General features: G+C 40.8%; 1 protein-coding gene across 4 annotated transcripts in view; it reads right to left on the bottom strand.

The window, feature by feature from the left end:
- phf14 (PHD finger protein 14) overlaps positions 1-25,246 on the bottom strand; it is a 58,523-nt gene extending 33,277 nt beyond the window's left edge. For all 4 annotated transcript variants that reach the window (XM_086177967.1, XM_086177966.1, XM_086177968.1 and 1 more), the window contains exons 1-14: positions 25,162-25,246; positions 23,961-24,071; positions 22,274-23,007; positions 21,290-21,422; positions 12,707-12,866; positions 11,907-12,018; positions 11,028-11,165; positions 10,614-10,760; positions 10,244-10,514; positions 9,256-9,362; positions 7,596-7,691; positions 4,759-4,865; positions 4,358-4,489; positions 3,513-3,675 (exon numbers count right to left, since the gene is read on the bottom strand). In XM_086177967.1, coding sequence (XP_086034093.1) covers positions 3,513-3,675; positions 4,358-4,489; positions 4,759-4,865; positions 7,596-7,691; positions 9,256-9,362; positions 10,244-10,514; positions 10,614-10,760; positions 11,028-11,165; positions 11,907-12,018; positions 12,707-12,866; positions 21,290-21,422; positions 22,274-23,007; positions 23,961-24,071; position 25,162 — 2,412 coding nt within the window. In that variant the 5' untranslated portion in view covers positions 25,163-25,246. The remainder of the gene's footprint in view (positions 1-3,512; positions 3,676-4,357; positions 4,490-4,758; positions 4,866-7,595; positions 7,692-9,255; positions 9,363-10,243; positions 10,515-10,613; positions 10,761-11,027; positions 11,166-11,906; positions 12,019-12,706; positions 12,867-21,289; positions 21,423-22,273; positions 23,008-23,960; positions 24,072-25,161) is intronic.
- Between the last annotated feature and the right edge of the window lie 2,263 nt (positions 25,247-27,509).

Genomic DNA, 27,509 nt, shown 5'->3' on the forward strand with positions numbered 1-27,509 from the left:
ACCAGCAACTTCCTTGTACTCTATTTTTCCTTCCATGGTTTCAAGATATGAAGTAAAATATTTACTACACTGTCAGTTCCTCATTCAACAACAAATAATCCAGTTGTTGAACAGCTAAATGAGGACAGCGGTGTCAACCTATGGCGATCGCTTCAAATGTATGATGTAAAAATAAACCTTTTTGGGCGATGTCATTCCCCGGCAAAAGAATCTTGAACACTTTAAAAGCGTTAAAAGTTATGGACTTATATGATGAAGTAAATAATTCTTTTCCAGATTGAGCCCTAAGGCTGCAGGGTCCCTATGGTAACCAAAATTATATTTAGGAATTAACTGATGTTAAGCATCTGTGTCAGAACACAGGAGAACAGCCTCAAAAAGGGAACAAGACAAATGAAAAACAAACACTTAGGCCACTTGCCATGGGAGCAAAATGCTCTGCAGGGGTTCGATGAAGATCAGATGTCATGCAGGCTGCAAAGAATCCACACACCACGGAGGAAAAAAGCAAATCCAACAATACAAGGCGGGGCATGAAGATGCTCTCAGGCTAGATGAACTTGTGAGGGACGCAAATTCTATTGTGGTGCGGTGTATTGTAATGACCTGTTCCGGTGTTTATTAATCATCCTTCCCCTTTGCCAATCCAAGTTACGTCTGTAAAGACTGATTTGGAGAACCTGAAAGTGGTTTGAAACCAGATGTGCACCAATTCTCATTCTTCATATGAATATTGAAATAGAAAAATGGGTCACGCAAAATCCAAATGCCTCAATCTACAAAAAACTTTGCTCAATCCTAAGAGTCAAGTCGCTAAATAGCAAAGTCTCAGTAGCTGCATACTGCTCAAGATCTTTTAAAATCAATCTATCAGTACCGGGTTTGAACTGAGGCGTGACCGTTCGATCTGAGAAAATTCCAGCCGTTGCATTGCTTACTGCTGGGCTGTAAAACAACCTCAAATTCAATGCTTTCTCCATTACGCTGAAGTTCTTTTCAATCTGAATTTCAACGCTAGCGATTGAATTCCGATATGAATGAATTCAATTTTGTTTTTTCAAGTCTCCAAAGAGGAAACAAATCCAAAGCTGAGATCATTATTTATCAGTATAATTTTAATATAACGTCTTGTGATTCCACATTATCAATCAGCTTCCAACAAGCTAGTGGCCACTTTCTAGCTATCTTGGCTTTCCCTGACTGACATTACAAAGAGTTTTGGCTGCTCGCCATCCTGAAACAGACATCTTATTTATGTCAAACACTAATATTATCTTTATTTAATGCAGCCTCAGGGCGGCACGGGCCGGGTCTCCCTGAGCCAGCCTCGGAGGGGCACAGGCCAATGTCTCCCTTAGCCGGTCCAAAGCCCGGATAAATGCAGAAGGTTGCACCGGGAAGGACATCCGGTGTAAAACTTTTGCCAAAACCAAACATGCGAATCAAACATAATAACCAGATGATACCGGATCTGTCGAGGCCCGGGTTAACAACGACCGTCATTGGTACCGATGACCTACAGGGAACAAATGGAAACTGGACTACTGTGGGTCAAAGAAGGAGAGGAGGAAGGTGTGTTCGGAAGCTGAGAGAGAAGAGGAAAGGCAAAAGTCTGAGACTGAGAGTAAGAACTTTGAATATTGGGACTATGACAGGAAAAGATAAGAGAGGTGGTCGACATGATGCAGAGAGGGAAAGTGCATATACTATGTGTCCAGGAGACCAGGTGGAAAGGTAGTAAGGCTACAAGCTTGGAGCAGGCTTTAAGTTGTACTATCATGATACTGACAAGAAGTGAAATGGAGTATGAGTTATCTTGAGGGAGGAGTTTATTAGGAATGTTTTGGAGGTGGGAAGAATGTCAGATAGGCTTATGAGTCTGAAACTGGAAACTGAAGTGTGATGTTCAATGTTGTTAGTGGCTATGCCCCGCAGGTGGGATGTGAGTTAGAGGAGAAGGAAAAGTTCAGGAATGAGCTAGATGAAATGATGCAAAATCTCCCCAGACATGAGAGAGTGGTAACTGGAGCAGACTTCAATGGGCATGTTGGTGGAGGCAATAGAGGGGATGAAGAAGGGATTGACAGAGGGACAGATGGTGGTAGATTTTGCAAAAAGGATGGAAATGGCTGTAGTGAACACTTTTTTCCAGAAAAGACAGGATCATAGGGTAACTTTTAAGGGCGGAGGTAGGACCACGCAGGTAGACTACATCTTGTATAGACGAGGTAACCTGAAAGAGATCAAGGACCGCAAAGAAGGTGTAGGTGAGAAAGTAGCCACACAACATAGGATGTGGTTTGTAGGATGACTCTGGTGACAAGGAAGGTCAAGAGGACAAAGTCAGAGGAATAGGTGGTGGAAGCTGAAAAGGGGAGGAGTGTTGCATGGTTTTCAGGGAGGAGTTGAGAAAGGCTCTGGGTGGTCAGGGAGAGCTTCCAAATGATTGGACAACTACAGTTAGTGCTATCAGGGAGACAGGTAGGAGAGTACTTGGTGTGGAATGAGGAAGTGCAGGAGTATATACAGAGAAAGTGGTGAGCAAAGACGAAGTGTGACACTGAGAGGATTGAAGAGAACAGACAGGAGAACAGGGAGAAGAAACGAAAGGTAAAGATAGAGGTAGCAAAGGCAAAATAAAGGGCAAACAAAGACAGGAATCTCCATGGACCATGATGTTTGCAGATGACATTGGGATCTGTAGTGAGAGCAGAGAACAAGTTGAGGAAAACCTAGAACAGTGGAGGTATGCGCTGGAAAGGAGATAAATGAAAGTTGGCAGCAGCAAGACAGAATATATGTGTGTGAAGAAGAGGAACTCAGGTGGAACGATGAGGCTACAAGGAGTGGAGATAAAGAAGTTGGAGGATTTCAGGTACTTAGGGTCAACAGTCCAGAGCAACGGAAAGTGTGGAAAAGAGGTAAAGAGACGGGTTCAAGCAGGTTGGAATGGGTGGAGAAAAGTGTCAAAGGTACTATGAGACTATGAGGAAAGATGTACAAGACTGTGGTGAGACCAACAATGCTGTATGTGCTCGAAAGACAAAAAGAGATGAGGCAGAGCTAGAGGTTGCAGAGGTGAAGATGCTAAGGTTCTCTTTGGGAGTGACGAGGATGGATAGGATCAGGAATGAGTCTGTCAGAGGAACAGCACATGTTAGATGTTTTTCAGAGAAGGTCTGAGAAGCCAGACTGAGATGTTTTGGTCATGTACAGGGATAGTGGATTTATTGCTAAACGGATGCTAGAATTGGAGCTGTCAGGCAGATGGTCTCGAGGAAGACCAAAGAAGAATACAGAGAATGATGTTAGATGGAGAAGGTTGATCGCTGTGGTGACCCCTGAAGGGAAAATCCGAAAGAAGAAGAAGAAGATGACTAATATTATCTTTATTTCCATTCTGAAAAAAAAACCAAAAAAAAAACAAACACCTGCAAAAACTTGTCTCGTATTGAATCAATGCATGCACAAGTTGTCGTGGGACTGAAATCAGTTACAGAGTGGATACACACCGTGCCCCTCATCGGATGCTTCTTGGGCTCCGGCGACATCTCCTGGGGAATAAATTTGATGGGGCCTTTGATCTGCCTCCTGGATCTCTTGGTGCCATCGGGCAGCGTCTCCATGGCTATGTCGGCCTCGTCGCTGCTTGCCTGGTCGCACTCAGAGCACTGCCTAAGGAGCAGTGACACAACACGACATTTGCTCCATTGTGGGCTTTGCGTAGAGAAAACAAGCTTTCTAGACTAAAATATGCAAAAACAGTGGAGCAGAAGTAGACATTCGGAGGGCGTGAGAAGGTGACAGTAGGTGATTCATGCCTGTGAGATGAGGCGAGAAAGAACTACCTCACAATCTGTTGACAGGGGCCAGACGTTGGTCAACTCCATGCAACACAGATGTGAAGCAGTTCTCAGAAACACTGGTTAAGCAACTTTAGTGATTCACCAGAATGCTAAATCTCAAAGATATTTAAGCTTAACCATTAAACATTTGAGTCTGAAAACAAATGTGGACTCTATTTGTTTTTGAACAGCCCAATATTAATTTGCCTTCAATTTCTGTAAAAGTAATTAAAAAATAGATATATTTTTGATTGTTGTTATAATTTGGAATATAATGTGCAGTGCTATCAATGTGTTGAAATAAAACTTTTTTTCAGTATTTTTAAACTCGCTGCTTTTTATTTATTTTTAATTCTAGCCTTTTTTTTAAATTAAATTATTCCGCTTGGCACAACTACACTACAACAAATTCCTTGCACACGAAGTCATCGGATTTATTTTATGTCCCTGCCCTGACTGTAATCAAACAGAGATTTTGCGGAGAAGTTTTCCCGACGCTCCGTATTCCTCACCAGTAGCTGTTCTTGGTCTTCTTGGGCATGCGTGTTAGCGGTGGCTCAAGGCAGCCAAGGTGATAGTAGAGCTTGCAGGTATCACACAGGACGAGCAGGTGCTGGTCCTGGTTCTTCTTACAAATTCCGCAGCTGGAAAGAAAAGGCGAAAGACACAGATCATTTTTTCCAGACCTTTAGTGTGGAGCAGGATATGCGATCAAAAGAAAAGACAGGAGAAATACTTCCTGTTCCATACACAACACACACACTTAAAAAATGAACAGCAATAGACTGAAACAACAGGCAGGCCCACCTAATGCGTCGCCCCCGGCAGCGGATAACATTTATTGCACTGCTCCTCTGTATAAGTAGCACAACCTACTCTTTCCTAATTTTGATTTAGACTGTATGTTCTCCACCTGTAGAGGATTGCTGGCAGGCTGGAGGATTTCCCCGGGGTGCCACCCTCCTTCTTGCTGGACTTCCTCTCTTTAGGGGCTTTCAGGACAGCTGGGGTGTTTAGTTTCTGACAAATTGAACAGAATGAAATCACAGTTTCACAAACGTGTGCATTATGCATGCATGATAATCGTTTTGTTTTCGGGAAAACCGCTGCTTTTTTCCCCAATAAGGAACATGACATTGGCATAATTACACAACTGGAAATGTCTGAGAGCTCTTTGAGGTGTGCCAACATTATATTATACTTAATAGTAATTATAATATATTGTATTTAAGGCGCCTTAGTCAACAGTCAAGGACCCCATATAGACATATACACAAAATACAGATTTACAAGAACAACATATGCGTGTGAATTAGAGAAACCCAGGTTGAAGGGTGAGGCCATGGGGAGTGGAGATCAAGAAGGTGGAGGATTTCAAGTACTCAGGGTCAACAGTCCAGAGCTTAGGAGAGTGTGGAAAAGAGGTAAAGAAACGGGTTTAAGCAGGTTGGAATGTGTGGAGAAAAGTGTCAAAGGTACTATGAGATAGAAGACTATCAGCCAGAATGACAGGAAAGATGGAGAAGACAGGAGTGAGACCAGCCATGCTTAATGGGTTTGGGAAGGTGACATTGACCAAAAGACAGGTTGCAGAGATGAAGATACTGAGGTTCTCTTTGGGACCAGGATAGATAGGATCAGGAATGAGTCCATCAGAGGGACAAAACATGTTAGATGTTTTGGGCATAGACTGAGGTTGTTGGGCAATGGAATTGGAGTGCCAGGCAGGAGGTCAAGAGGAATGGTTGGGTCGTGCACAGTGGAGGCATAGTGAATATATTGGTAGGGAATTGGAGGTCTAGAGGAAGACCAAAGAGAAGATTTATGGGCATAGTAAGAGGATATGAGGTTAGTTGTTTGAAAGAAGAGGATACAGAGAATATGGTTAAATGGAGAAGGTGGATTCGCTGTGGATACCCTTGAAAGTTAAAGCCTAAGGGAGGAGAAGAAGAAGAAGACAGGTTTACAAGAGACAATGAAAATAAAAAACAATAAAAGTGAAAAAGTGGTGAAAAAAAACAAAAAAAAAACAAGAAAATATCAACTAAGTTAACATTTTACACCTGTGCTTTTAAGATAAGATAAACTTTACTGATCACTATAGGGGAAATTCTTTTCTCGCAACAGTGTAATAGTTACAAGTGTCAATAAATATAAATATGTAGATATAAATATAAATAGTGAGACTTATAGAAGACAGTTAAAAAATAGCAAAAGACATCCACAAATAAATAGACAGCAGAGAGAACAACAACATCAAAGATAAGAATGGACAACAGAATGGGGGGGACATAAACAGAGTGACAATAGCAAAGACAAAAATAAAATAAGTAAATAAAAATAAGCAGGATGCAAATGGGCTGAGACCAACAAGGATAAAAAGAGACAACAGAGTTAGGGCGTGACTCGTGTCATAGCGCAGTCATTCAGGACATATCAATCACAGGTCAGTCACTGCAAAAAATCTTCATTACGCCAGACACAGAAGGTGAATGAAGACCAATATTTTGTCATTTGAGGAGCCGGACCCTGCTAAACCGACCGGACGTAGCTGCGCACCGCGTCTGACGTACACCACGGTCACTGAGGTTAATTAGAAAACTTATCTGGCGCCACTGATGCTGTCATGAAACAGGCAGGATTTACTCCCAAGGAAGTTTTTTTTTTTTTTTTAATCTGAGATGCAGCTCTGCGTGCTGGGAACAGAAATCAGTGCCACGGGGGTAATCTCCAATGTCGACCACATCCTTTCATCTGCTGCTGATAGAGGCGGGTGTCTGTGGCGTGAACATGTTACGTCAAAGAGGATTTGGAGGTATTCAAAGAGTGAGAGCATTCAGTCAAGCCTCCTCCAAAAATATTATTAAACAAACGAGAATTGATAGCAAACACATTGATGAACAAACAAAGCAACCAAAAATAACAGATAAAGTGTCTGGTTAGTATACAAGGCACTGAACAAGAATGCATTTTGCACAATTGTCATGCTAGGGGCCGCTGCCAGCAGATATCTTATCTCACTGCAGGTTTCCTTCTGCAGCCGCTGAGAGTTCCCCCTCCTCTCTCCTGTACAATGCGACCCCTCTTGTGGAGCTCAACATAAGTGAAACTAATTTTGAAAATGCTTTTCAGAAATGATGCTTATAGCACAGGAGTTCGGGTGGACCTACTTCAAGCTGAAGATACGAGACATAAACCTGGAAACCCATGGGAGAAGAGAAAGCCCAGGAGGGAGATGGAACACAGAAAGTAAGTACGGTGTTGGAGGGAAGCCCCTCTAATGACATAAATTCTGAAATAATGCCTGGTATCTGAAGTTTACTGTGCGTCACGGGTGGCAGCTAAAGGTGCAAAGATGATTACTTGTGTGGATCACAGTCCTCCTTGCCTTTCTTTGCATTTCTAATTGTATATGTTAAGATTAAACCCTTCTTAAAAGCTTAAGCAACCATTCATTAACAGCTAATCTTAATTAAACTAGCTATTGGTTTATGATCAGTTTAGGAGATTCAGGAAAATTAAAATGTCCACTTTATTAGCAGTGTGTCATTGCTGGGTATTATGCATTACTTGTAAATGTGGGAGAAACAACAGTGATAAAGTCAACTTCCATTGCAAACTTCAAGTTAACTCATACTGAAGTCTTCTGTGAAGGGACAGCACAGTCGCTATTGGTTGCGTTTTTACACCGTAGTGTGTATAACATATGTGTGCGGGGACCTGGGGGAGTGATGGAGAACAAGGAGGTACCTGGCCCAGGATGTCCCCCATCAGAGTCCACATGGCCTGGCCTTCAGTTCGCAACTCCCCGTTCATGTTCAGCAGCTCCTCCAAAGAGTGGCACAGCTGCAGCAGCACAAAGGAGACAGGGTGAAACTCCCGCTCAGAAACAGAGCCGGCGTTCATTCGGTCACTAAAAAGTCAAATTGTTCTTATTCTGAAATGCATAACCAATGTAGATGATTTGAGTAATTGCTATTACCTCTTCAATGTAAGAAGATTCAAACTGGATCATAGCATGGACAATAATTTTCAGGAGGATGCACCGTCATTTCAAGACTATAAGCCGCTACTTTACAGCTTTCACGTTTTGAACACTGCGGCAATGATGCAGCTAATTTATGGATATTTTTGGGCTAATGAGCCTCGTACTGCCAAAACATGTAACCTCGTCACATTGGACCAATGAAATGACAGTGAAATTCTGAGGCTGTTGAGTTCCGACACCGAAGATTTTAACGGTTTTAGTGCGCAGGAGGAAGACGAAGATAGCGATCAGCTGGAGTAGGACAAAGTGGGGATAGAAAATGAATGGACTTTTCCATGTCTTATATATCATTTATCTTTTCCATCAGCCGTGTTACAGGCACTGTTCAGAAAAAAACCAAACATTTCCAGTACGTATTTCTGGATGTTACCAGTATGTATTTAATTAAAAGTTAAAAAAAAGGTTTGTGTAAATACCTCATGTTATAACGTGGACACCTGCAGCTTATAGACAAGTACACATATATTTATTTTGTCGTTTTTAGCCAGTGTAGCTTATATTCAGGTGTCGTTAATAGTCCGGAAAATCCGCTATGTAAAGTCTGCTTGAAGTCAAAAGGCACCTCTTATTTCTAGCTGCATCGTGGCCCTTCATTAATGGAGTCTCCCATTATATGTACAGTAGATGACTGTTTAAAAAATATTGCTAGCCATAATAAACATCAGAAATATAACAATTATAATATGGGGTATAATCTAATTTTAGATCACATTGGATGGCTGACCCAACTGCACATTTGAATACTTTCTGATTAAATCTATTTCTTTTGCAATTTTTCATATCTAAATTCCATATACTGATTTCCACTCAAATATGATAGGCAGCCCTGACATTGGTCATCTGTCTTAGACAGTGAATGCACTGCAAATAGAAAAAGACAATGCATCACCAAACTAACATGACTGTTCAGAAAGTTATGTTTTAGACTACTTACAAAATACGATTATGTCCTAATTTTGCGTCCCTCCTTGGCTCACACTTGTTCCCTAAAAGGACCTCCTGAACATTGCAAACTCCACAGCATCAACCTGAGATCGGCGGGTGTGGGCTAATCACGGGTTGATGAAACAAAATGCAATGATTAATATAAAAATGACTAGAAAGGTCACTAATTGCAAGTAGCAACTGAAAATCACAAAGATGAAGAACTATTATTTTAGTTATTTATCTATTTATTTATTTATTTTTAAATCGGTGGAGTCTGAGTGTTTTAATCAGCTTATGTTTTGTAAGGTTAAATCTAATTAATTTGTCGGCGGCATTTAAATGCTGAAATAAGCAGCGGCATTTTAATATCCTGTTATAATTTGCCCCTTTCCCACTGAGAGGTTGCTCAGTGCTTCTGGATGGGCCCATACTGACCTTGTTGTACTCTATATGCAGCTTGTCCTGCTCACTCTCCAGCTTGTCCTTGAGGCTCTTCTGCTCAGAGATGTTGTCCTGGATCTGGATCATGCGCATGTTCCGCTCTAAACGTCACAAATCCACAAATCCACGTGGTCAGTGAAAAATGCACATCACATTCTAAATGACACGTCTTATTTACAATTTCAAACAAGCCATGCAAAGTTGCAGCAGCGGTGACCTGCCGTAGGTGATACTGTAAGGAACTGCCTATTTTGACATCCCGGCTCATCCTTGGGGATGTCCTGGTTTTTACGCAGCCCATTCTCCCTGAAGCGGTGGAGGCAGTCGTGCTAGTGTACGTTTCAATGATGCTACATGTTCTTGTTAGTGACCTCCAATCAGAGGCTAAAGGTGGAAATAACAGACAGCTGAGTCCTTGAGTTTGTACGCAGGGCTCCAAGCTCACAGACCTACAGCCATTATACCAGTATATTTACTTTGAAAGTGTGCTGTGGTTTGGAAAGTATGCTTTTCTTTTACATTTGAGACTGAACTTTAATCAGATTCCACTTTCTTAAAGAGTTATGGATATTAGCATAGATTAGAAAAACAAAATCTGAAGGCCGAAAGCACATGTGACGTTCAAGGTATTAGGAAAGGCTATCTTTAGTTGGTTAAACAAAAAGGACAAACGTAACACCCCCCCATATATCTATATTTTGATGAAATTGATGGATAATGGTATCATATTTCTGTTCTGCTTAGATCCAGCCCTGATGCTTTTGCTTTCGATGCCTCCTTGGTATCAGATAGTTTTCTAACTTCCCTATCACGAACTAACAAACATCGATATTCATCTTTTACCTATTTTGCTCTTGGTGTGTGACTGCCATCGCCTGCTTGAGTGTGACCTCCTGTTTCCCAATATGATTAACGAAGGAATAGCTTCCTTCTTCTTTTTGCGCAACAGAACACTAAGCAATGAGATAAATCCCTTTCTCACCCAAGTAGTAGTTGACAAAGTCAGCTGTGAGAGCAGGCTGCTTGTGTTTTCTGCGTCCATCCATGCTGGCGTTGGTGTCCGAGGTATCCACGGGGAAAATGTCAGTACTGATGCCCATCAGCTCGGCCTTCCTCAACAACTTTCTGATGGCTGAGGCACTAGAGGTCAGAGGTCGCGGTAGCTTTTCCCGGGGCACCCAGGCTTGGGGCCGAGTATTCCTTGACAGCTCGGCTTTAGCCCGGTACTGCTGCAGGCGGGTCGTGATCCTTGCCTGTAAATATATGGACGCAATTTTAGCTTTGTCTTCACCAAGAGGCGAAGGCTGCTCGTGCAAATCCCAGCTCTGCTCCGGTTTTATTTCCCCTCATACCTGGGCCTCAGGAGTGAGGTGTTTTTCCCGCTCCTGCAGGGACACTTTGCAGTTGGACTGCAACGCAAGATAGTTCTTCCGTTTCCACTTCCTGTCAAATCTGTCGGCATGTTGTTTGCAGTAGGCAAAGAATGGGTCGGCAATGTCCTGCACGGGTGAAAGGCGCACGTATTACGGGTAAAATTCCCCTTTGCTCTAAAACCCCTATCACAATTATTATCATTACTAACAAGAATTCCACCAGCACTCACAACACCGTTATAAGGTTCATTACTATTATTAGCAAAAAAAACAATAGAATCAAAGCAAGTCTCGGCACTTAAAAATTGTACAAATTGTGAACAACTAGGTACAATTTTAAACTGTGTGCAGGTCAGAGGTATGTAAGGTTCGAATATTCAGCAATGTCCCAACCTCCTCGGCCGCGGCTTCAGATAGTAGCCCCTCCCTCTGAGCGCAGGTCACATGAAAGTAGGAGCGACACATCCCTGCGTCACAGCTGATGCAGACACCGGTCCGTGCAAAGCGGGTATCCTCACAGAAGCTACACTCCTAGGAGTAGCGACGCAGTGTTAAGTACGACTCGACAGGACGTCTGCAGAAGATTACCATGAGTCTGCAAAAGAATGAAACTTCTACTGCTGCAAAACATGGATAATACTACTGCTAGAGCAAAATAAACAACGGCTGTCCTCCATGGGCTTTGGCTGCTGAGAATTTACTTCAGACTTATTGAATAGGGCGTCCGGTAATTTAATTCAGCGTTAATTTAACAGCGTCCCTTTGTATTTCTGTATATCTTGTCCTCCTCGACATTATCAAAAACAACAGGCCCCCAAGAAAAGGCGGAAAAAATATTTCTCTCTTTATGATTTCCCTTGGTTAGAGAAAGGTCAATTACCAAAAAATCAAAAGAAAAAAAAGTCCTTATTCTCTCACAAATAGCAAAGGAAGCTTATCCTGGAATACCAACTTCTGTCAATGACACGTTTTAGCCATTTAATCACCATCACCATCACCACCACCTGCAGAACATCTACTTCTTCCCGCACACAAATGATAGGGCGTCTGGTATTTTGTAATTTACAACTTGACATTTCGAGCTCTAACCATGCTTTCTTCAGGCTTTAATACATTTCGTTTTCTACATGAAGTTAGCTGCTTTCAGACAGAAGAGAGGGGAGAATGCAGTCAGAGACATTCAAAGTTTGGTATGCAATGCCATTCATTAAAGACCTACAACAACCTGCTACAAGCATGGACCAACTCTTGGAGGGAAACAAGCACACTTGCCTTTGCCCCGTACTTTGAATAATTCATCTCGGTGAGTGTTACTGGCCGCAGCTTATCGATGTCTCCGAAAGCCACTCCCGGGACGTAAAGCGCACAGACCACATGGACCCATCTGAAAATGAAGACAAAAAACAGGGGGAGTCGATGAGCTGGTTTGTCAGACAGCATCAGCAGCTTGGAACCCAAAATGACTGGCGTTAAGTGTTTGTGAGCCACCGGCTAACGGCTAATTTTATGCTACAGCACTAGATTTAAAATGGTTGTTAGTTTTCCATTAACCGAAGATAATCATGAAATTAGCAGCAGTGTATTTCTTTGACACCTTTAAGAGGAATTGATTTGCAGATTTATCTAGCCTCGGGCGCTGGCCAGTGTTTGGTGCGACGTCATTCCAAATGCAGGCTGTAGGGAAGAGAATCCGAAGTCCAATATAAAGATATCCATCTCTAGCAAGCAAGCGCTTCAAAGTTTAATTTGCTGTGTTTTTCATGCTCTAGTGAAGTAGTAAATTCAGGCGAAGCCAGATGAGGAGCGCTATCTGCGATAACGTGTCTCAAGTCTCTACGCTTCACATAACACACTCCTTTTCTTCCTCTATCTCTCCTACCCTGCATTTCTCACTCTTATACAGCCACAAACTCGCTGGCTCCCTAGCATGCATTTCTGCCACTCTGAATAAATTTAGAATTCGGATAGTCTTCTGCCATACGAGGCGCTTTCAAAAAGGTCACCGGGTATTATTGGTTTCCAAGCCCCGACTTCCCTAACCGCTATGCAGGCATTTAAAAAAAGTCTCCCACCTCCCGGCGTCAGTCTCCTTGAAGATGCCGTCCTGGTTTGGGCAGAGCTCGCAGCTAGGCATGACGCCGTTCTTGCAAGCATCGCAGAACCACGGTTCTGTAGAGTTCTCCGACGCCGAGCTCATGATGGAGTCACTCTCACCGTCGACACCGTAGCAGCCTGGACACAGAGCCGTATCAACTTCCATTTTAATTCATCGTAATATCAGCCAGTCATTAATGTCCCTCATATTGGATGCCCTTTCCAGGGCCCAGAAACACCTCTGAAGGTTCCAGAACGTTCTCAAGAGGAATGCAACAGATGCATGTACTTGTTTGTTCAGATGAAAATTAAGAAATAGCTGTCAATCAGACTAACTTCAGGACAAAAACCACTGAAGGCTGCGTTTGGATAAATCTTTGTTGAGGAACTTTGAGCTAGACAGATAAATACTGCATTAATCCTTTGCAGGGAATGATATATTACAGCAGCATAAGGGTTATACCTTCAACACACAGTTACAAGTACTGTCATTTCTGGACTACAAGGGGCTACTTTTTTCACACACACTTAAAAAATGAAACCATGCAGACTTGGCCCAGGGAAAGGTTTTGAAGGCATGGGGATGAAGGTCATTTACACAATAGCTGGGTTTGAAGGCTATATAGGGACATATAGTGCCTACATATAGGGACATAAACATATATATATATATATATGTATATATATAATCAAATATTTAATTAAAAGTTTAAAAAAGTGCTTCTGTGTAAATATCTCAAGTTACAACGTGGACACCTGTGGTTTATAGACAAGTGCGTTTTTAGACAAGAGTTACTTTTAGCCGGTGGGGCTTACATTCAGGTGCACTAAATTGTCCGGATATAATGGTATCTTCATAATTTTGTTGTCTTCATTTTGTTGCCTGAGGGATTGCACTCAGCGGTAATCACAGTCTTCTTCCCGCATTAGATGGAGAAATCAGCCACATCGACTAAATTCTAATTCAACCTGCCCTCTCTCACGCACATGCACACATGCGCACAGGCACAGCAGGATGCCACTGTTGCAACGTTGTGTTGTGTATGACTATGAATTTGGATTAAACCATAATTTATACCATAATCCCAATTTCTTGTACTGAAAGACTGGATAAAACTGTCACGTTGGATTGAATGTCTTTGTTTGTTTCATGTGTGTTAGTGGTTCTTTGTTGAGTATCATTGATTGCAGTAAATAGGAGGGATTGCTTTATACTGATTACGGCAAATGAAGAGAAAAAATCTTTACGCGTCTGATTAAACATGGGTTGTGCATAAAGAGATCACAAGTTCAATTATAATTCTGTGCAATTCTTTAATTCTTATTTTTACCATTTTTCCAAATACAAATGGAAGGGTGTTTTGGTTTTATTAACAAGGGAACGACCCTTGAGGAGCCAGAGGTACACTTACACTACGTGGTAAATCCTGCCACGTCAATAATGGCTCAAGGAGTTCAAAGGCCACTTCTACCATTCGTTTTCCTTGGAATGATAATATATATACAGAATATATGATATAATGTTCCATTTCCAGTGTATATCTTTATGGGAACACGAAGCACCTATCACACAAGGACAGCGCCACCTCTTGCTAAATACGTGGTCACATATGCCAGGGTTCGGCAACCTCTACCACTTTAAGAGCCATTTGGAGCCATTCTCCACAGTAAAGAAAACATTGGAAGCCACACAACCCTTTTCAAATTTAAAATGAATTAACACAGCAGATAACATTATTTTTTTGGTCTTTATGCTATGTATAAACAAAATGCGTTTGCATTTTTTTTTTAAATCAATGAACTACAGAGAAAATGAAATCACATTTCTGCATGCAACAAAACACTGGGTTGAGGGCTACTTTTAAGTAAAATACTCAATGTCTATTTGAGTTCTTCCTCTATTTATGAAAAAAAAAAAAAAAAAGTCAGAATCCATCAGCAGCAAACCAAAAATGGCGTCTCCTATCCTTTTACTGGTGCGTGCCGTCACTTATTAAAAGGCCAAAAATATTTCAACATGTTTTTCTTAGATGTTACAAATTTAAAATTCTATTTTAAAAAAGAACAAGCTAAACTACAATACATTTTAAGTGAATACTCGTTCATTATTTTCAAAAGCCACAGGGAGCCGCAGTTGCCGACCCCTACCCAATGCCGATGTCCAGCGAAGGCCAGATGCAGCAGATTGGGTGAACCCTTCATTGAACTTGGACCAAACCTTCCTGAGGAATTAACCAAGGAATCAACAAAGATTGGTCTTCTTAAAAATTCACCCTAAATCTCTCCTAGAAGTCTCCCGGGCAGGGGCAGAGAATTTATTTGATATTATCACAAAGTCCTGGCCTAAAGGGTGCAGTAACAACTAATCCTAACCGTGCGCTTGAGAAATCGATCTTCTTGAAGTCAACAGACAGGTGTTTGGGCACATAGCAGAAACTGACCATAAGCCAATGCATATACGTTCATCCCAGGGATTTTTCTCCCCCTGGAAATGTGGCAGGCAACCTCCCAAAGCAGACTACGACATGTGGAATCGTTGTAGATTTTCACATGAAAGAACTTGTGCCTGACCTTCAGTGGTTCTGGAAGTTGATTTAGTAAACCGCTCCCTTTCCTTGCAGGTTCTTTGGTCAATGGTGGTGCTAAGATGGTGATGGGCTGTTTACCAAGATTATACACTTATTTTAAACAAGCAGAGGACTATGAGCCAGAATGAAAGGAAAGGTGGACAAGACAGTGGTGAGACAAGCGATAATGTGTGCTCTAGAAACAGTGACAATGACCAAAAGACAAGAGGCAGAACTGGGGGTCGCAGGGATGAAGATGTTGAGGTTCTCTTTGAGAGTGAACAGGGTGGACAGGCTCAGGAATAAGTCCATCAGAGGGACAGCACATATTGGATGTTCTGGACATAAACTGAGATGGTTAGGCGATGTACAGAGGAGGGATAGTGAATATATCGGTAGACAGATGCTGGATTTGGAAGTCTAGAGGAAGACCAAAGAGAAGATTTATGGACATAATGAGAGGGAATATGAAGTTAGTTGGTGTGAGAGAGGAGCATACAGAGAATAGGGTTAGATAGAGAAGGTGGATTTGCTATGGAAACCCCTGAAGGGAAAAACCGTAAGGAAGAAGAAGAAGATTCTGTTGACATGCTGCTTGTCAACCTGTTCTTTCTGTTATGCACAGAGGAGGACTGTTGTGGAACAAACAAGATCTTGGAGCTGCCAAGAGGAAAGCATCCTCTCACGAACCTGACTTCTTACAGCGCTGGAAAAAATGGACTGTTCTCCGCCTTAAATTAACTTGGTCAGCAAATGCCAGCAATTCAAAAAAACAAGGAAAACCTTCATTTCTGTCTGTATAGTAGGAAAACAAAAAACATTACTAGACGAAAGCTTGGTTACTTTTTCCAAAGTTAGGAGGGTGACACAGAAAACCCTTTCCACGGACAGAGTGGAAAAGCATTCATCAAAGTGGCACAAATACACCCAGATACTATTAGGAGATGAACAAGGACGATTAACCAAATATGAACGGTTAAATTAAGACAAACTGCTCTAACAGTCAAATATTAGATACTAAATCGCTCAACAGAACTGTCAATTCCAGATGTACAGCTAGTCTATAGATGCTGGACCTGACTGTCCAAACAGTACACCAACTTTATGAGTTTGTAAATACAGCTCTATCAAAATGTCTTCATCAATACATTGGCAATAAGTCTGTGGAAATAAACAAAGTTGTGTATTTGCATCTGATTCAAGAAATCTTTGGTGCAATGTCATGGCTAAACGCATCAATACATTTCCATCAACAGAGTCACCTCGGAGTCATTGGCTGAACACATCAGTCTTGTTAATTTTAGCATCAAACACTTTTTCCTAGTTAACAAATGTTGAATATCAAACAAACGGCAACCTACCACTGGGGAGAAGAAACATCCCAGTTTAAAGAACATTTTTCGATATTATTTTCACAATTTTGCATAATAAGATGCAAGGCCACTTTTGGGAGTGATGCTGTGATGTAAATGTTTACTATCTTAAAAGCCTTTTAGCTTGGTGTTTGAAATGTCCTCACAGTAACATAAAAAAATGTGAATAATGTCATTATATATTGCTGAACAGTTGTCACAAGTTAAATTAGAATAATCTTTATAACACCATCTTTGTTTTGTGGCATGAACAGCTGTTTCATTGCTTGAAACTTTGGGAACTTCTTTTTTGCCACATTTTAGGCAAGGTTAAGGGACAATAAGCATTCAGATATGACATCTGTGTTCAGGAATATATCCATTTGCTGGTCTATCCGTAAACCTCATCTTCGTATTCTCCGGTCATAAGTTGCTGCCCCGCAAACTGAACATTCCATTTAAAATTGTAGCCTGGGAGAAGTAAGAGCCACAGCGAAGGGATTTGAATGTTTCCTCCTCCTCCCCTCTTAATTTTCTCAGGTCACCTAAACAATTACTTGGCCAATGCGGTTTCTATGGAAGCTATTACACCAAGCGAGCATGCTCATCACTACCAACAAGGGCAGCAATCAGCATTCTGCCTCGGCTCAGGAGATAACACTTTAACTCCTGATTCCTTTAACCAGCCCGCAGGCTCTTTGAGAACTAAGAATCACAAACAAATCAAAAGGCGGGTGTTGTGTTTGCCCCTCACTGCCGTCTACCCCGAGCATCAGTCAGCCTGTGGAAAGCAAACTGGGGCTGAGGTAGGAAGTCAGTTCCACTCTTTGTTTGGTTGGTGTAGTTGAAGACAGCAAAAGTCGTGATGTATATTTTACACACACACATACATAGAGATCCCTGTTGTTAGACTGTTTCACCTATGCGGTAACACAATAGGAAATTTGTGAATTACTTTCCCTCACCTCTTCATTAACAGTACTTTTCTAATTAAAAAAAAAAAGTGTAGCCCAGTAAGTGGCATTGGTGGCCTTCAAAATCTCTAAAACAAACAATTACAAGAAAAATATATTTTGAGGAGTGCTTTGAAATGATTTCTAACTTGTAAAATCAAATATTTAAATGTCAGACCATTGATGTTGTGTGCCATTTTTATATTTAAGTGCCTTGAAGGAACCTTTTCTTCAAACTTCTGTGAGATAAACTCAAAGGCTTTAGGCAAGAAATCTGACTGGATAATTAAGTCCCAGTTGGAGTCTGCGCTGACCTTCAAAATGGATAGACCTGAGGCTCAAACCACTGCACATGTGAACTTAAGCACACACTTTAACTTCATTTCCTCAATGGTATGGGACGAGGACAGAAGTACTTATGATATACACTCATCATTTATTTACCTCCAAAACAGTATGACTGGAATACCAAAGTGTGAGGCCACTGGTTGCTGGCTAATAAGTGCTATAGTGTCAGAAATTATGAGCTTGAGACCAAATAAATCCAGGCAGTATATTGACTAAATCAAGAGGAGTATTTTGAATTCACAGAAAACATTTTTTTCAAACAAGCTTTTTGAATCTCCAAAGAAAGAAAGAAAGAGAGCCTCAGACAGATGGTGATGGATTTCAGCAAAGGCAGTGAGTTATTTTCAGCATCTGAATATTGATGTAATACTCAAAGGTCCATGTCAAATCTGCGTCCGAGGCCAAACTCTATAAAAACATATCATGGCACTCGAGGGGTGAGCCCCAAAAATGTGAAAACCACCCAGAATTGCAGATAAGGAGCGGTTAGTCATTGCTTGGGTCTAGACGTGGACCTGAGCTGATACGACCGGCTGTGGTTCGGCTTCGAGACATGATATGAATTCTCGGCTAAATAAACTGTTATCTAATGAGTGCCGGTGGGCGAAACAAAAAAAATGATCCAATTGCGATAGCGATGGAATAATGGATTTGTGATGGTGTGATTGGGGATTCCTGTCATCTGAGACCACTGGGTGTCTTGATGTACATTTCATACTGTTTAAGACACAGGCAACTATGTTGTAACAGCATCAGAAGTAGAAACGAGGCAGGCTGAGTATCTAACATGAACTCAAGAGATCGCACGCTGTTTTATTTGATTATTCTAGCGGGAGGCCCCATTTTCAGATAACAATCAAATACAGTGGCATTACAAGTAGCCAATGCCATTGACAGGATAAACGTTAGTCTCATTTGCTGATTAAAAGTAAAAATTACTTCGATATTTGAAAACCAGGCTGCTTTGAACGCTCCATTTATCTCCCTGTTACATTTTTGATGGAAAACTTAAAGAGAGGTCAGGTTAATTTGTTTGGGAAAATCAAATCACACTTCCCAATGAAAATCCATTACATTTGATGTGTAAATCCCTCTGTCACAAACCACTTGGACTGAATGTGTTGAGGAGTGGCCACCAGTTATTCCATGCTTTGTCCCATTTACCAGACAATTTTGGCCTTGCTAAAGGCAATGTGAACAAGTTAGTAAACTCCAGAATACTGAAATCTAATACATGAATTAGTAAATCTAACATTTCCCCGTTGTGCAGTTTCGTCACAGATAATTGGTCTTGAAACGCCTTTTAGGAGAAATTCAATTTTTGCACAGGTCCGGGTGTCGAAGCAGTCCAATACAACACAACAAAGCAACATTTGTCAATTATAGCTAGAACATGGCTGTCAAAAACAATATTAGTCCAGGCAATGGTAAACTTTGTGATTGTCTTTACAGCTGAAAAAAAGGTTAGCATGCTTTGCTAAGTAGCTCTGGAGCTATTGAGACAAAATCAACGGTTGAGGCTTCGGGTCTGATTATGGAAATGACTTTAAGCCATGTCATTTGAGGATCCATAACAATGTGTTTTTGGGGAGATTATCCAAGCGCAAAGAAACTGGACAGCTATCCGCTTTACGAATCTGTGCTTGTAAGAACAGCATAGACTTAATGAGGTAATGATGGTATGAGACAATGGCTACGCCAGAAAGCCAGTGACCAAGCTAACATGTAGTGCTCTTTCAAGTTTGTTTTCTTTTCACCATGGTCTGATTGTTTTGTTGTGCGTGCTCAGTGACAATAAATTACCTTGCCAAAGCAGGTACGCAAAAAAGTACCAGGTACTATGGAAACGCATGAAGAGCTGAGTAGAGTTATGGTGGAAGTGCGTAATGGAAAAGCACCAGAAGATGTCAGGTGCCCCTGGCCACAATCACTATGTGCATGTATTTTTATTCAGTGATTATTTATTAGTATTTCAACATATAAATGGCTTTTGGCTGTCATTATTTCGGCAATAAAACAAGAAGAGCTGTTCCATATGTGAATCTGGAGAAAATTGAATGCAAACAGAGCTTACAGTTCATTTAAATTGCCATAATGAGATGCTGACAATCTAAATCAACGCATTTGATACCTGCAGCACAAATGAGTGCCACAGTGCCACAGAGACCAAGAGAAGGAAATTTCCAACCCACGGAGCTTTGATAAGTAAATGGCTCACCTCTGTGCTTTATCCATGACTTTTGCAAATTTATGAATCCGTACCAATGGACTCATTCATAAAGTCTCTAATCAGCCAACATAATTTTGTCAAAATTAAGTCAACCTGAGTTGTAGTGGAGAGATTTGTGTTATCTCACTGTCTTATTTGTATACAGACAGGATCAGGGGTGTTTTGTAGCATCACAGAGCACAACAATACAATTGCGTGAATGTCATCGCTTCAATTTTTAAAATGCCTCTAGCAGATGTCGGAGTGGCGACAAGGATGTGAATCACAGATGTCAACCGGAGGTTGATTCGCTGTGGATTTTGGGGAACCCATTCTTTTTCCTGATTTTTTTTTGACGTGAAAAGTTCAAAATATCTACCGAGATAAATTGCTTAAATGTGACAGTGGAGCATTTTTCCACACATGGTGATGTTTATCAGCCAGCTGCAGTGAGCATCGGTTTGTATTTAGAAAAATGCCAGTTCAATAAAAGCAAGTTGTTGATTAGATAAAAGGAACAGGCTTGTTTCAGCTAAAAGTTTGTTGTAGAGTTTGACTGAAGATTTAAATTCCTCAGAAACGCTGGACATTGTATGCTAAAATGCCACAGTGAGTATCCATTAACATTTCCGATGGCAACCATTTCTCAACGGTTGGCATTTAATTCCCCAATAGAGAATTTAAATCAACTGATATCATAAGGAAGTTTCAACTAAACATAATTCATCATCTCAGCCCTGTCATCATAAAAAGTAATTAGAGCTCAGATGTAGTTACCGCCCATCTGGCTTTCATCTGACGCGCACCCGTCGTTACTTCTCTTATTAAGTGATGGCTGAACGACACCAAATCAACAATAACACAATTACATTGCAAGGAGGGATTGGATGATTCTCAAAGCTGCTCGTGTAGAATTGGGTGCGCGTGATGTGAGAATATTAGATGCATGAGACCAACAGCAACCCGGGGAGGGAACATTCGCACCCTGTGTGAAAACAAGCACATAATTTGTTTAATCTGGCCATCTATTGACGAGAAACCTAATTGTTCTTGTTGTGGGGAGATAGTTTATTGAAGGATTGGTTTTTCCCTTTTTAGACCAGGGTCTTATGGACGCGCGGCTGCAGCTCACCTTCATGCACGGTCACACCACAGTTGTCGCACTGGATGATCTCATCCGCGTCCTCGCTGTTGTCTCCAAGACAGACACAGCAGATGAGGATGTGTTGAGTGTTCCAGGTCTGGGTGCGATCCAGCAAGGGATCCTGAGACACACAGGCACGGATTTCACACATTTAAACGCCACCTTGTCTGATTGAACCAGAGACCCGGCAGCAGCCAGACAGTAAATAAGATTTGTGAAACAAAGGCATTCGACAGGGATTACTAACACCGTTTCAAGCTTAAAACTACAAAACGTTGTGGCTCTTATAGTTTTGTGAGATTATGAATCATTTTGGAATTGTTACACTTGTGCTGTTTGTTAGCAATTGATGCTGATATAGAAATTCAGAGAGTTAAAAACAATCGTACATTAAAAATACAGCCCGCAATGAAGAGTTTGTTTTAGCCAATTTGGAAAAAGGAGGCGGTTTTTTCAACATAAGAATCATCTACAGAATTCCAGAACCATGCTCTGAAGTGTTGTATCCAATCTTCAAACAGATACCTTCAATTTGTATATAAAGTATAATGTCTAAAGCATATAAACCGGGTCAAAATGTTTTGTAACTGACCCACTTTGGCCAATGGTGATGGTGAAGTGTCTGCCTGTCTGTGAATGATAATCAATCAATACAGAAATAGAATAATAATTTTAAAAAACAAAGATTTGATTTGACTCACATGTCACTGCATACATATCAATATCAGTACATCTGTAAATAAAATTCACATGTTTCCAAATAATCATGAATGATAAAACTGACATATAAATAAGTTTCAAATTGCCTTTCTTTATTTGATAAATAAACGTAATAATAAATACATGTAATTAATACTATTTATTATTACATTTATTTGTTTATTTATTCATTTAGTAGCAAATTGTCTTTATTTAAAGTTCAGAAGCAGAAGCATAATGTTTCCAATGGACATGGAAAAGAACCCCTCTTACCTCATTGCCTTTTGCCTGGGACATGCTGTCATTGGTCAATTCTTCATCAAAAGCACTGGATGTCTTCGCCTTCTTCTTGGGCTTCTTCACTTCCTTGTCACTGTCACTGCTGCTATTGCGATCGCCGTCTTCCTTGTCATCGTCTTCGTCATCATCATCGTCGTCGTCCTCGTCCTCGTCGTTATCATCGTCGTCGTCATCATCATCGTCGCTCGCTCCGCCCGCGCCCTCTTCCTCCGGGCCTCCTTTCTGAGCAGTGGTTTTGCTCTTCTTCTTGCCTGCAGTGGGTCTCCAGTCGTTGTCGTCTTCGCTGTCGTAATCATCAATCTCGTTCAGCTCCTCCATGGTCGTGAAGTCTAACAACGGGCGATTCCTGCGAAAGTTCCACTTCTTGGGCTCGGCCTGCAACTCCTCTGTGTTGACGCTACCGGAGCTGGGCGCTGAAACGGATCCGCCGTCGGTCCCTGCGGTGGCTTCAGCCGCTGGCTTGGCATCTGGCTTTTTGCGCCTGCTTTTGGGGCAAGTGTCAACAAGGGCATCTTTGGTGGAGCTATCTGAGGAAGGTTTGCTTTTCTCCTCATCCTCATTGGGGTTCTCCTCAACAGCCGGGTCTTTGGCCTCCCCTTCATCTATGCCGTCATCTGCCGAACCAGCATTGTCTGAGTCAATTTCAGATCGTACGGCGCTTGCTTTGGACTCTTCGTCGTCGCTGCCATTGCCAGTGGCATCCGATCCTGTGCAAGCAGGAATTGAAGTGAATAGATGAAGCAGGCAAATGTGTAACCGGTGACGTCCATTTCCGTACCATGCAAATACAAATAGTGTCCAAACAGAAAAGCAGCCAAAAATCGCCAGACAGAAAATCACCACAGGTCTTGAGGTAAGCCTGTAGGGTAGCAGTTGAATATGTAGCCTACAAAAAAGATCTGAGCATAAATGCAGGATTCCATGGGGTGATTATTCATTTTGGATCCAGGTAAACACTCAAAGGCATAAAATCTGTCTACTCCTTGTCGTGGATTCTTAAATTTTATGAATTTATCCAATCCAATATCTAGTTACTCAGGATGAAAGTGACTGTAGTTAACAGGCTCAAAGGGATAGGTATTGGTAGCAGCAGATGTGAGCTTGGTCTCATCTGCATCAGATGAAAAATGCAGTTCTGTCTTCAAACAAGATTAGAAGATTTATACATCTTGCTTGGTTTAAATTCATCGTGTGAAAACAACGTATGAACTCTGCCACGGAAACAGTGAATGTATATCAGAGATATTCCTGGATTAAGTTTACATGACGCAACAAGTGAGGATAGGAATATGACACTCCAAAAGAGACAGTGAAAGACCTGTCACATGGCGATCAAGAAAAGAAAATCTTAGTTCTATGCTGAATAAATTTGCTCAAAAATATAATTACCCAATCAGGATATTACTGAGGCAAATTTCATAGAATTCTGCTTCCCTAATCCTGACTGAAATTTGTGAAAGGTAGTGTTTGTCTCTCAACTGCAGCCCTGAGCTGAAATGTAACCTGAAAAACATCCTTTCAGACCAGTGATACTAGCTGCAGGACCCCACAGTAATCCCAAAGTTCGATTAAATCCAGGCTTATGTGTCAATACAAAACCTGAAAATAAATACTAAATCATTGCCAATGAAATCCTTCATTCTTGATTAAGAATTCTTACCTGAGGCATCTTCCACTTCAAAATCACTATCATCTGAGCTGTCATAATCCAAGGCATCGAGCAGAGAGGCAGCAAGAGGCTTCACCTGCCGGCGCTTCAGACCACGGTCCACTAAAAAGAAAAACAACACGGCTGTGAACTGGAGTAAAATCTAAAACCTAGGTGTGAAAATTCATAATCATAATCATTCATGTATACTATGTGAAATTCAGTACACAAGCAGTCAGTAATGTATCTGAACTATGTTGAAAATAAATGTTACTGGATCATTGTACTATAATAATGGCTCATAGAGCTGGAAAAATAATCAATGCCTGCATACACTATGTAGCTGTATTATTCAAGCTGACCTGAATGCAACAAGAAGAAAAGCCCCTGGATGCACTCTGTTATTGCCCAATATTTGTTTTTCATACCTAAGTGTAGATAATGATCCATGTAAAAATACATTATCCAAAACCAAGACATATTTGAGACGTGCATTAACTTTGTTACACACAACTTGACCCACTTTCAAATGCCTGTTTCTTACCTCCACTGGAGGAAGCCCTGTTTTTTACTGTTTACAAATTATTTTTGAAACCAACACATCCCGAACATTTTCACTAAATTCAGAGCCACAACTTATTGGGCAGCTAAAATGTGTGGGAAAGAGGTGTCTCATTCGACGCAACGTCTACGGTGACATTACTATTGGCAAACAGACGACTAAGATACAGATGAGTAGACTTTGTGAAAGTCATTCAAAGCTTGGGGATAATTTACATTCTACATGTTTACATCTCTGTTGGCTCTTACTAACGTCCACGGTGTCCCATTAGCTTAGTGCCAGAGAGGCTTCCCTTAAGCTAACCAGCAACTAACTTGCGTTTGCAACCGTGCTGAGAGAATATTAAAGTTACACTAAAATGCGTTTTACCGGTTTAAAGGAGGAGGTTCGTTGAGTAGGAAATGACGACCAGTCACACAAACCCCCCAAGAATGCGCCAAACGAGAGGAAAACAGCTCGAAACAACATTAGCTGTCACAAAGCATAGCCGGGCTAGCATGGCCGGCTAACGGCTAACTCCTGGAGCAACATTACCCAGCGTAGAAGATATCAGTAAACGTCTTACTGACGAACTCGCGTGAAATGGAAAAGAACACAGCAGACAGACAAAGCACAAATAAAGACACACTATCTGTGCGGAACGGCACTTACTTAGCAGTTTGTTTATACTACATGGAGCCAAGCAGACCTTCTGTTAGCACCATGTTCTGTGGACAATGGAAAACACAGCAGTGACGTAGTAGGACTGGATGTTGTTGCCATGGGGACAGGAGTTGTAAGGATACAATTAGAGATATAGCTTCCCTTGTATTTAAAGATGGAATTTTTATTTCTATTTTTTTACATTATATTGCTTACATTTTCTTTTTTGTGACACTTTTGAATCCTGACTCTGGAAAACTGTACGTTGATATGAATCATGCAGTGCACCTGGATTTCATGATATATAATAAAGAAAACAGAATAAACCACAAATTCCTACATCAAAAATATAGAACATTTGTTGAACTCAACTTTAAAAAATGTGTGCAAGTATTCATAAATAAAGATATCATCGCCTGATTTACAGAAGAGAATGAACTGCTACAAAGGAGAATAAAACAAAGATGATCCTATATTTTTTGTAATAATATTTGTAATGGCATGGAAATGATCTCAGAAGCAAAACTCTGTCTTAACTGTAACATTTTTGCATTACAAAGTAGCTTCACCCTTGCAACCATTTCATACTCAGGCTGACTGCGTCCAAAATGGTGACTTTTAGCTCAAATTTTGATGCATTGAACGAGAGACAATTCCTCCTTTTAAGGGGTGATTGAAATTTACTTTCCCGTCTACTGAATCCAGTTGTAAGATGGTCAGGAAAGAGAGCAAATTGTTTTATAACAACTGGAGGTAATTAAGACTCTATTTAACAGCTAATATGAATAAAATGGTCCTTTTGAAATCCCTCATTATCTATCCAGAGTCCTGTTCAAATTAGCGGCCGTGCTTGTGTCCTCACCAGGTGATGTCTCAGGTGTCACTGAGGCTCTCTGTATTGGCCGGCTGCTCTGCGACTGTCAACGGCCTTTCTGACGCATTAATCGTGACATGCAAGGACGTCTTCCTCACCACTGCAAACTGTGTGGAGTGCATTTTGTGGATTTGGCCAAATTACTATCATGAGTGATGAATAATCTCTCGTTTTAATTGATGAAAGTGGTTAATAATGCAGAGCCATGTGTGCCCGGTTGCACATTTGTCACTGGTTCGAAGACCAAGGGGTGATTTGGTGTCCAGGAGCGACATTCAATATTTTACTCTCTGCTTCCTGAATTGTAAAATTCTTAAAAGTCAATGCTAACAGAGTTATAGGATGGATATTCTGTTTTATAGGGTTACTCTATGTAACGTACGTACATGTACTCATTAAATAGTTCCCTATCCCAGTGCAAGGATTATGAAGTTGAGTTCTGCCAATGCTTCATGATTTATTTAATTGCATTTTTCAGTGCCCTAAAGTTGTTCCTGAAAGACATATTTATTAAATTAAATTATCTGTCCTCAGCACCTTTTGATAACTTTTGATTTGTTTTTTTCTTTTTTTCTCTACAAATTTCAGCTACTTTTTGACTGATGGGATTATAAATATTTTGCCATGGAGTTTTATCCAAATATGCTGATAGGCTCTTAATGTATTTATAGACCATATACGCTATAATTAAAGATTTCTTTTACTTTGGATTACCCTTATCTTTCAAAAGATGCAATTTGTATTTTGGAAAAGTGAATACTATGCTTTTTCTCAAACTTTTGCAAGCTGGTCTTTTACTTGGTGTTAGAAAGAGGGTTTATCATCCTCCCATCCTCTCATTGTAATATATATATATATATATATATATATATATATTTATCTTTTTCCATTCTGTTGTCCATTCTTATCTTTGATGTTGTTGCTCTCTCTGCTGTCTATTTCTAAATGTCTTCTAATTGTCTCTCTATTTATATTTATTATTTATATATTTCATTATACATAGATTTATATTCATTTATTGACACTTATAACACTTATGTTACGCACAACTGTTACGCTACTCTTAAAGTTGATCTTATCTTATCTTATCTTATCTTATCTTATCTTATCTTATCTTATCTTATCTATATCTATATCTATATCTATATCTATATAGATATTGATATAAAAAGAGAACGAGAGAGAGAGAGAGAGAGAGAGAGAGAGAGAGAGAGAGAGAGAGAGAGAGAGAGAGAGAGAGAGAGAGAGTATTTTTTGAATATTTTGCACGCATAAAATACATAAAGCATTAAAGAGTGAGTCCATCAGCACATGTTCTGGAGATAAAGCCAGGCTGAGATGGTTTGAACATGGACAGAGGAGCAATGGATCTGGTTGGAAGGTTGCTGAGGTTGGAGATCTGGAGGAAGATCAGAGAGGAGGTTTATGGATGGAGGGGAAGAGGACAGGAGGGTAGTTGGTGTGACAGGAGAGGATGAGATGG

Source organism: Fistularia commersonii, chromosome 30 (assembly GCF_037954325.1).
Source record: "Fistularia commersonii isolate RoL2024-O1a breed Wild chromosome 30, RoL_Fcom_v1.0, whole genome shotgun sequence".
NCBI lineage: Eukaryota > Metazoa > Chordata > Actinopteri > Syngnathiformes > Fistulariidae > Fistularia > Fistularia commersonii.